Source organism: Diospyros lotus, chromosome 2 (genome assembly GCF_014633365.1).
Source record: "Diospyros lotus cultivar Yz01 chromosome 2, ASM1463336v1, whole genome shotgun sequence".
Lineage (NCBI taxonomy): Eukaryota > Viridiplantae > Streptophyta > Magnoliopsida > Ericales > Ebenaceae > Diospyros > Diospyros lotus.
The window spans coordinates 44,280,496-44,291,243 of NC_068339.1; the positions used below are offsets into that span (position 1 = coordinate 44,280,496).

The 10,748-nt window shown below is 34.8% G+C and overlaps 1 protein-coding gene across 7 annotated transcripts in view; it reads right to left on the bottom strand.

Moving 5' to 3' along the window:
* The window catches only part of LOC127795463 (uncharacterized), a 51,018-nt gene extending 42,979 nt beyond the window's left edge, over positions 1–8,039 (bottom strand). The window contains exons 1-3 of one of the 7 annotated variants that reach the window (XM_052327143.1): positions 7,828–8,038; positions 7,514–7,609; positions 6,498–7,089 (exon numbers count right to left, since the gene is read on the bottom strand). In XM_052327143.1, the coding sequence (XP_052183103.1) occupies positions 6,498–7,056 (559 nt within the window). In that variant the 5' untranslated portion in view covers positions 7,057–7,089; positions 7,514–7,609; positions 7,828–8,038. Of the gene's footprint in view, positions 1–6,497; positions 7,090–7,513 lie in introns of all 7 variants that reach the window. The other 6 variants (XM_052327141.1, XM_052327140.1, XR_008021799.1 and 3 more) reach the window with 6 other exon arrangements.
* Positions 8,040–10,748: the final 2,709 nt, after the last annotated feature.

The following is a 10,748-nucleotide window of genomic DNA, read 5'->3' on the forward strand; positions in this document are numbered from 1 at the left end:
CTAGAGTAAACCCTAAGATCATGACACACTCCTTTCACTTGCTACGTTGGTTCTTTAGCAGTGCCTCGATTATCATTTCTTGCAATCTCGAACTCTCTGCAGCTTGTCTATTGTCGTTGGTTGCATCATCTTCACCATGGGTCTCACCTCATCTCCGAGGCCACTAATAAAACTCGACACAAAATATTCTTCCTACAGATGGGGATTGTGCACCATCATTAAAGACCTCAGCTCCTCAAATTTGAGCTGATAGGTCTGCACCGATCCCAGTTGCTTGAGTTTGTTGAATTCCTCAATTATATCTCGCATACTCTTGTCTCTAAACCTTTCACATAAGTTGTCAGCAAACTCATTCCATGGGCTGCCTTCTTTCAATGCGATCCATCCCTAGAACCACACATCACCCATATCGTTCAGGTAAGCAGAAGCTAAGGTGACCTTCTGTTGTTCATGTACTTGATACAAGGTGAACATACGCTCACACCTCCTTATCCACCATCTCAGATTTTCCCCATCGAAGAGTGGGATCTCCAGTTTGGGTACCGAGAAGCTCGGCTGGTAACGATTAGCCTAAGCTCCTGGTCTTCTCTCCCTTATATTATCTCCGATTCTTTCCGTCTCAAATTCAAATTCCGACGTTCCTATTGGTCGATGCTTCGTTCCTACTCCCTAAAGAATAGGTTCCGACCGCTTCCTCTGAGGAAACTCAGGCGAAAGCCTTATTGGCTGTTGGGATGCGAACATCTGCATGATTTGCTGCATCTGTTCCATCACCTGCTCACGAAGCAGAGCACTCTGTTCTCGATTCTCACCCCGCCACTGGCCTGATCAATCCGAGCATCCACCCTTGCTCCAATCGAGGATTCAAGAGTCCCCATTCTTGTTTGCATTTCCGCCATTGCTGCAGTCACTTGTTGCAGATGGGACTCCATCTGCTTCATCCTCATTCCCTCGACCATACGGATAATCTTCTCCTACTCTACCGATGCCCAAGAACACCGCTCTGATACCAAATGTCAACTCCTGAGGGTCTGACTAGTTTACTTGATCAATTGAAGGATCGAGAAGAATAGAGAGAGAGAGAGAAGATATAAGAGAGAGAATGGAAACTTCTGAGAATATTCATTAATGATGATTGGAGAAATGATCAACTCATATATATAGCTGATCCAACTCTTCCCATGTGCAATAATAGATTATTGTTGCTGGAAATGTACTAGCTCCCTAATGTAGCAACAAATAATTTACAACTCCTTAAAGCATACTTTCTAATATACTACTTACTACCCTTAGTATAGCCCAATTACACTAGCACCCTCTCCTTGTCGCGACACATGACAGACTGATAAATGAATTCCCTCATTTTTCCCTCTCTTGAATTCTCTCGTATCTCTCTAAACTCTCTCATGATCCCTCTAATCTCGCTTTCTTGATATTCTGTTGTATTCCTCCCCCATTTCTCACTGCCTTTTACTCCCTATTTGTCTAATTCTCCCTTTGATTTCTCTCAATTTCCTATCAAAACCATAGGAAAACCCTAGATACACAACAGAAGATTGGAGCTGCTAAAGTCCACAATAGGATATATCTTCTTGACGATGTGCAAGCTCTTGTTGCTTCTAAGAAACAGCTTGCTAAAACACAAGTAAAATCACCTAAACTGTCTGATATTTAGCTTCACCATAGACGTTTAGGTCATCTTAGCTTTGATTCTCTTAAAGCTATGTTTCCTTCTTTATTCCTACATGTCTCTAGTTTTGATTTTCATTGTGAAGTGTGTGAGCTTGCTAAACACCATCGTGTATCTTTTCCACCTTCATCAATAAAAACTTCAACTCCTTTTGATTTAATTTCCTCCAATGTATGGGGTCCTTCCAAAGTCTCTAATCTAAATGAAGCTAAGTGGTTCATTAATTTTATTGATGACTATACTCGGGTCACTTGACTATTTTTTGCTGAAAGGAAAATCTGAAGTTCTAAAGATCCTTCAACATTTCTTTCAACTCATTCATACACAATTTAGGGTTTACATAAAGCGTATTCGAATAGACAATGGGAAGGAGCATTTTAATCATACCCTAAACCATTTTTCCCAATCCAATGGGGTCATTCATTGTATTGACACTCCCTAGCAAAATAGGGTTGCTAATAGGAAAAACCACAACTTCTAAATGTGATTGGAGCCCTTCTCTTTAACACCCATGTTCCATCTTATTTTTAGGGGGAAGCAGTCTTAACTGCTACACAACTTATCAACCGAACCCCATCTCGGATCCTTGACCAACAAAGTCCCCTTCAAAAACTCTCTCTTTCCTACCCTCACCTACCATATTTGACTGATTTACCTCTCAAGGTTTTTGGCTGCACCGCTTTCGTCCATATCCACAAAATCAATTGCACTAAACTTGACCCTAGAGCACTTAAATGTCTATTTCTTGGTTATTCTAAGATTAAAAAGGGATACAGGTGTCATCATCCCTCTTCTCAAAAGTTTTTTATATCCCTTTATGTCTCCTTTCATGAAGATCAACCATTTTTCCCTTCTGCCAAACTTCATCTTCAAGGGGAGCACCAGTCCAATTCAGAAGATAAAGCTTTTCTTCTTCCTTTACCTATAGCAATTGACCATGATCGTGATCAGCCCTTGCAGCCTTCACCTACAACAACTATTCATGACCAGCCTTTGCCTATAGCCACTAATCATGATCAGTCTATAGCCAATGACAACCAACCTTTAGTCAATGACTTTCCTATGACCAGCAATCAGTCTTTCCCTATGACAGCCTCACCATTGAAACCTCTAAATCAGCAAGAGACAAGGGAGCATAAGGAGCCTACACTTGTATAATCAAGAAGACCTCAACCTAATTTGGACTAGGGGCTACTCCCCAATTCCAACTTGACATCAGGTAATAAAATTTTCAAACTTGGTTGTTCTAACTTTCAAAATCCTACCGATCTTGAGTGGCCAATTACATTGAGGAAGGATACCCGTAAGTGTACTCAACACCCTATTTCTCAATTTGTTTCCTCTCACCGATTATCTTTGCAGCATTTAGCCTTTCTTTCAAATCTTGACTCCATAACCATCCCAAAGACTGTTCGTGAAGCATTAAAAGATAAGAACTAAACTCTTGCTATGAGGGATGAAATGAATGCCCTAGAAAAAAACAAGACTTGGGAGGTGGTTGATCAACCAAAAGAAAAAAGGATAGTAAGTTGTAAATGGGTTTATACACTCAAATTCCAAGCCAATGGGTCGTTGGAAAGGTATAAAGCTCGCTTAGTTGCAAAAGACTATACACAAACCTATGGGATCAACTACCAAGAAACTTTTGCACCTATGGCTAAAATGAATACTATTCGAATCCTATTATCTATTGTAGCTTGTTTTGACTGGGATCTGTAATAGTTTGATGTTAAAAACACCTTCCTACATGTAGAATTAAAAGAAGAAGTCTTCATAGAATTACCACCAGGTTTTGAGAATAAATTTGGGCCAAATAAAGTTTGCAAGTTGAGGAAATCTCTCTATGGACTAAAGCAGTCCCCTAGAGCATGATTTGGCAGATTTACTGAAGCTATGCTAAGGATGGGATATCAACAAAGCCAAAGAGATCATACCCTCTTCATCAAACACTCAAAGGAAGGTAAACTCACTATCCTCCTAGTATACGTTGATGATATAATTGTAACTGGGGATGAAGTTATTGAAAAAGGAAAATTGAAGATTCAGCTGGCTAAAGAGTTTGAAATTAATGATTTGGGAAGGCTGCGATATTTCCTAGGGATTGAAGTTGCCTACTCTAAACAAGGCATATTTATTTCACAAAGGAAATATGTTCTTGATTTGCTCAAAGAAACGGGGAAGCTAGGATGTCAAACTTCCAGTACACCAATTAAGCAAAATCACAAATTAGGAAGATAAGAAGATGAAAGTGTTGTTGACAAAGGTCAATATCAAATGTTGGTATGAAGGTTAATTTACCTATTTCAAACACGTCCTAATGTTGCCTACTCAGTAGGAGTTGTTAGCAGATTTACGCATGATCCTAGAGAAAAACATACGCAAGTTGTTCACAAAATCTTACAATATTTGAAAGCCTCATCAAGAAGAGGAATTCTGTTTAAAAGAGGAGGAAAATTGACTATGGAAGCTTATATGGATGCTGATTATGCTGGATCCTTGACAGATAGAAGATCTACTACATATTATTGTATATTTTTTGGAGGAAATATTGTTTCATGGAGGAGTAAAAAACAGCCTATGGTATCCAGATCTAGTGCTAGGGCAAAACTAAGAGCAATGGCTCATGAAATTTGTGAATTATTATAGTTGAGAATCGTTCTCAACGATTTGGGATTAAAATGAGCAAAACCTATGAGGCTATATTGTGACAGCAAGTCAACAATAAGCATAGCACACAACCCAGTGCAATATGATCGAACAAAACATATAGAGATTAACTGGCATTTCATTAAAAAGAAATTAGACAATGGCCTCATCACCATACCATATGTCTCTTCAGATAATCAATGGGCAGATGTCTTTACAAAAGGTTTTCCTACAACTAAATTTGAAGAAATTATATGCAAGCTGGGAAGAGAGAATATCTACTCACTAGCTTGAGGGAGAGTGTTGGAAATATCACAGTTTACTCAAAGGATAACTCAAGTAACAGCTAGATTTATCACCTAATCTTATTGCCAAAAAAATAAAAGATAAAAGAATAAAGTGATAACGTGATTTGGAGATTGAAAAATTCCAAGAATAAAGGGATAAAGACAACAAATAAGATAGCAGATAATTCAAGATATCTTAGCAGTTTTTTAAATTCTTGTTGTTGTATTTTATCTTCTAAACATATTCAAATATGTTCCTAAAATATAGGAGATGACCTAGGTGTTGTGTATAAATATGCCATATTACTCAAAAATATATCAAGCAAGAATCTATAGTTCTTTCAGCTTGTTTCATCTTTTTCTACACAAACCAATCCAACTGGAATAATTTAACAAGCATAGTCTAACCAAAATTATATAATCCAACAATTAACAATGAGAGAGATTTTAGGGTTAGGACAAAATTTTAAGTCTTTTACGGTGGCCAATGTGACTTTCAAAATAAGTGTGCATGATCAAAATTAACAATGAGAGAGGTTTTAGGTTTGGCATACTCATTAGTGATGATGAAAGTAACACTGTAGAAGCATAAAAACTATCACTAATGTTAAGAAAGAGTTAAAATACCAATATGCTCTTGATAATAGTGAGAGTTTTATGCTTCTACAATGTTATTTTCATCATCACCAACTGCATATTAGTTAAGGTGGTTAGCACAAAATAATGTCAATTGACTTTTGAAAGTCACATTGACAATAAAAATCCATACAAAATAACAATTCGACAAAATTTTACACTGGATGCCCTTCCTAATGCAACCTCGAGAGAATGATGAGATAAAGTTCTAACAACATCTTAATATGAAAAAGTTTCATGAGATGGTGGAGATAAAGATAATTGACATGGTCGACTTTCATATAGTTGATATTGTGAAACCAACTTGTAAAACATGGAAACAAAACACCTACAATGTTATTTTGTATAGAAAATTCTATTATATTCATACGTATTTTTTAAAACATAGGTTATTGGTTTGTATTTAGTGATATATTTAAAATAGTAACCCAATACAGTTCAATACACCAGTACCATGCCGTACCAATGATAAATCTTGTACTTTTTTTGATATGGTATTGTTTATTTTGAGAATAACACCTATTAAAGATAAAATACAATAATGCAATTAAGATAGTTTGGGCATGTGAAAATAAATGGCCAATGGATGCACCTGTAAGGAGAGCAGATGGAGTGGAAGAAGTTTGTAGTAACAAAGGTAGAGGAAGACCAAAAATATTTGGTAAAAGCACTTGGGCATGACATGAAAAATAATAGTCTTACAAAAGATAAGGTCATGGATCAAAATAAATTGAAACCTAGAAGGCTAGTGGCTGACCACACCTAGTGGAAAAAAGCTTGTGGTGACGACGAGGATAGTGAATCCTTTTATGCAGTAAGAATCAATTTAAGCAGAATTTATGAGTGTATTTTGCATACAATTGTTTCAAACCATGCAATGGTAAACCCTTGACCTTTGCCTTCTAGTTCTTTCCAGCTAATTCCAGCACCAGATACTAAGCCTCCAGACTTTAAAATTAACTGTTTTCAACTTAAGATCATCCTTTGGCCAGCCAATTACATCAAGACCCTAAACCTAAGTACCTAAAAGCAAAAACCAAAAATAAAAGATACTGCTCTTGAGACAGTGTTCCCTACCTCAAAACTCTCAGATAACAAGACCTTCAAACCCAAACTCTCCCCTATCCTTAGGCTTTTTACTTAACAATAAAACCTATAATTGTATTTTACTAAAATATGAATGTTTGTGTAAAAGTGTCATGCAAGTACAAGGAATATAAATCAATTCATGGACTGACCTTTTACATAAATTGGCTTGTCCATCGTAATCTTGTCTTTGGAAGCCATTTGAAGACGAAGGGCCTCTTTGTGCAGCAAACTGTTGTTGTGTTCTTCCAACGCACTCATCTGCATATTCCTACTACCTTCATTCCCATAAGGATTCCTTCTATGTTTCCTACCATATTCCCTACAAACAGAACAGAATATCCTTGCTGTCCCTTCCTTCACATCAACATATGCCCACTTGTAGGTGTCAGCCCATTCCTCTCTCCATCTTTTTACCACCTTCTTTTTCCTTTTAGCAGGTTGTGCCTTTGACATATCTTGATTTTCACCAGAAAGTTCGGAAACCATCACCATCTGTTTGCTATCGTCATGATCTTCAGCTGAAGGCTCTCGTGGTGGGCCACTAATAAGAGGAGTGCTTGCAAATGTTGGGTCATCATCCCCAGGCCCAATTTCCAAATCAATCTCTTCGCCAAGCTCCCTAACGACCAGGTGTCTCTGCGCCTGCTGAATTAAGTTCATATCATCCATTGTGGAATTCATCCCTAGCCCACCCACTGGTAGCAACATTCAGCATGACAGTTGAAGTCACTCCCGAAAATCCTATAATATTTGAAAAAGAAATTCCAAAATTAACTTAAATTATGTGGAATGTTGCAGCAATAAAGAGAAAAATTAGGGCCATAGAAACAAGTGAACAAATCGTATAGCTCATCATACGCCTCCAAGTTGCAACCAATCTCAAGACAATGCCATTTTGTTGCTGCAATAAAAAACATGGGGTGGAATTTTTCACTAAATAGGAGTCCTAATTATAACTTTGACCTGAAACCCTAACTGGAAAACTCCCAATTGATTCTAGCACTGAGACTCAAGCTTCAAAACTACAACCAAATAATCCTTTTTCCTTTCACTCCCTTTCAACTAAGGCACCTAAGCGGCACGTCTGATCCTAGAAGGGCACCAAAAATAAAAATAAAAAAACCGTACCATTTAAAAAAAAAAAAAAAAAAAGACAAGAACTTACCAAAAGGAAAAATCACAAATCAATATCTCGACTTGCTCATGTTATTGCCCCTTTCAATCAGGCTGCTGCATCTTTGAAAGCAGGAAGCAAACTTTCCTACCCTTTAAAACAGATACACTTTCACAATGTGAACTAATCGCAAATACATCAACCCCAATCAAAGTACTTGCTAATTTCCTCTTGATCACCGAAATTACAGGAACTCAAAACTAGGCGTGGAGGAAACAATAAAAACGAACGGTACCAGAAATCAATACCAGAGAGAGATGGAGAGAGAACGCAAAGCCCAAGGTAAAATTAAGGCCAAGGGCTACCTGAAATTGAAGTATGAACTCGCTTGGCTCGGCTGTGAACTTGCTGCTAACGGAATTGAATTCGGAAAAGCACGGCGAGACCGTGGCCGTGAAGGGGAAGAGTTGGTCGGGCCGTGATCGGATTGGTCTCCGATTCCGTATTCGCAGGGGTGTAGAGAGAGAGAGAGAGAGAGAGAGAGTGATAAGAAAGAGGCGGCTTTCTTTCTTTGCTGCGAGTTGCGCAAAAATAACTGCAATCAATGCGAGACAGAAAGTAAGCTCATTGAAGTTGGGGGAAGACGGCTTCCGTAATCTCATTAAAAAAAAAAAAAAAAATCCATATCAGATGGTATAATTTCTTGATCTATGAGGAATAAATAAAAATAAAAATAATATTTAAAAAAAATATGTGAACATGTGTAAATAAAAATATTTTTTATGAATATAATTTTAGTATAAAAAATAATTATTCAATCAAACGTGTGTTAAAATGAGTAAGATAAAATTATATCAAAATAAAATTAAAATATTATACGAATTAAGATATAAAAAGATTATGACTAGAAAATATTTAAAAATTTTATCAAACTATTTGTTAAATTCTTTAAAATACATTAGAGGATATATGCGTCATTTTTTTTATTTATAAGAACTAAGATAAACTTATCCAAGATGAGAGATCAATTTATGTGAAAAAATTTAGATAAAAAGTCAAATAACTTTTTTCTAATAATCATCAAATAAATTTAACAAATATAATATAAAACACTTTTATCTGAAATAGTTTTCATATTTCACTTTTTTTTCGATCTATATATTGATTGATTAACAAACATTACCTCAAAAAATAAGCATACATTCCATAATGTATTCAAACAAATGTAGTTATAAATTTCATCATCCATGAATTATGACTTATTAATTAAAAACTAACAATAAATTTAAAATATATATATGATCAAACATAATATAAATAATAAATTTAAAAATTAACTTACTTTTAAGAATAAATAATAAATTTGTTTTTTTTGGGTAGAGACAAAAAAAGTGAATTTTGTCCATTTATAACTTTTTCATGAAAATGCGTTTTTAATATTTTTTCTAATATTATGCAACAGCCCCAAAACATTTATGAAATTGCATAAACAACCTAGTTCTAATTTACAAATGTTTTTATCCTTCCCAGATTTGTGGTAACAAAAACATTTTGAAAACAGTAAAACAACACTCCTGCGATGTTTTTGTGCATCATAGATTTCAACCAATAGAATGATCGAATCATCAAAATATTCACCTCACTTTTACTTTTCTACTATAGAATGATCAATGTAATAGGGCAAAGGTAAAATAGACATTTGTCATTTGAGCTCAATAAATTGATATTATTTTCTATGTAGTCGAATTAAGTATGTTATTTTCATGTGATTTAAGGTTGTATTTAGAGCTAGAAAAGCTTACCAACGGGGTTATCAAATGGAGACAAAAAGACAAAATTGCTCTCGTCAACTTTACAAATTTACAAAATGGGCCACTGCCCTGCTCTCTCATCTCCCTCTCCTCTTCCATGATTGCTGCCTTGTCGCTGCCATCGCCTCACTAACCGTCATTGCATTTTTAAAATGTAACGACAATTGGTGAGGCAATGCGAGACTACAACGGCATGGCAGTGAGGCGTGGCGATGAGGCGAGGGCAACGACCATGGAAAATGAGAGAGCAGGACAATGACCCACTTTGTAAATTTACAAAATGGGCGGAAGGCAATTTATATTTTTGCCCTTATTATGTAAGTCTCTTTGTCACCTTTTCTAACTTTGTAAGACAACCTCTAATTTAATTAGTGATACGGGAACCTAAGAATGATTGGATATATCTTTAAACCAATCAAAATCTTACAATCCTACACTCTCTTATCAAAATTTATATTTTTAAATTACTTTATAATATTTTATTTTAAAAAAATTACAATAATAAAATTTGAACTTATAATCTTCACATATTATTATAATAAATTTGTGAATAGTTTTTTCACTACACTCAAATTTATTTTATTTAAAATTTTATTTTAAAAATAAAAACTAAACAATAATAAACAAACATCACTCGATAATTTTTTATTTAAAATTTTAATTTATATATACACGGGCTATCTTTCTATTGAACATTTCACAATCGATATCAACTCCACTAAAGTTGAATTTTTCTCACATAAAAAAAAAATAAATTTAATTATTTTGACTTATTTATTTATTGTAAAAATAAAAAAATATATTATCTATCAACTTTAACAAAAATACATTTAATAGGTAAGATTTAGTTTTTTTAAATAATATTTATACAAATATAAATTATCCTAACCGATTCCATATTTTAATTTGAAAATTCGTTTCGATTAAAAGCAAATATATTCAAAAATTTTATTTGAAAAACTCCAAAATAACTCGTTGTTTCGATGATCTCGTTTTATAAGAGACCTAAAATAATTATTTTTACAAGATCAAACTCAAAGAGATAGAAAAAAAACAACAATAACAATAATAATAGTAGCAAAGAACAAAAACCCAACATCTACTACCCACCTCCACCATTAACATCAACCATCACTTATATGCCACTTTTTGGAGACGCAATTACCTTTACATGTATGCATTGTTGCTATCTCACGCCATTAGATTAAATTGATCTTCTTATCTCTTCCCCTTATCTTCTATTTTTATGAATTTTAAATCATGAAAATCTGATGTCATGACAACAAATTTTGACAATTGGAGCCCATCATAACAATGGATTCCTCGATGAAGGAATCCCCAGGTGTTGGTTCTATTGATGATGCTTGATGTTTTAATTTTTATTTTAATTTTTAAAATTTTATTTTAATTAAATTTATTTAATTTAGCCTTGTTTGTTATGAAAGAGGTGCGTGAGTAAGAAAATTAATAGAAAT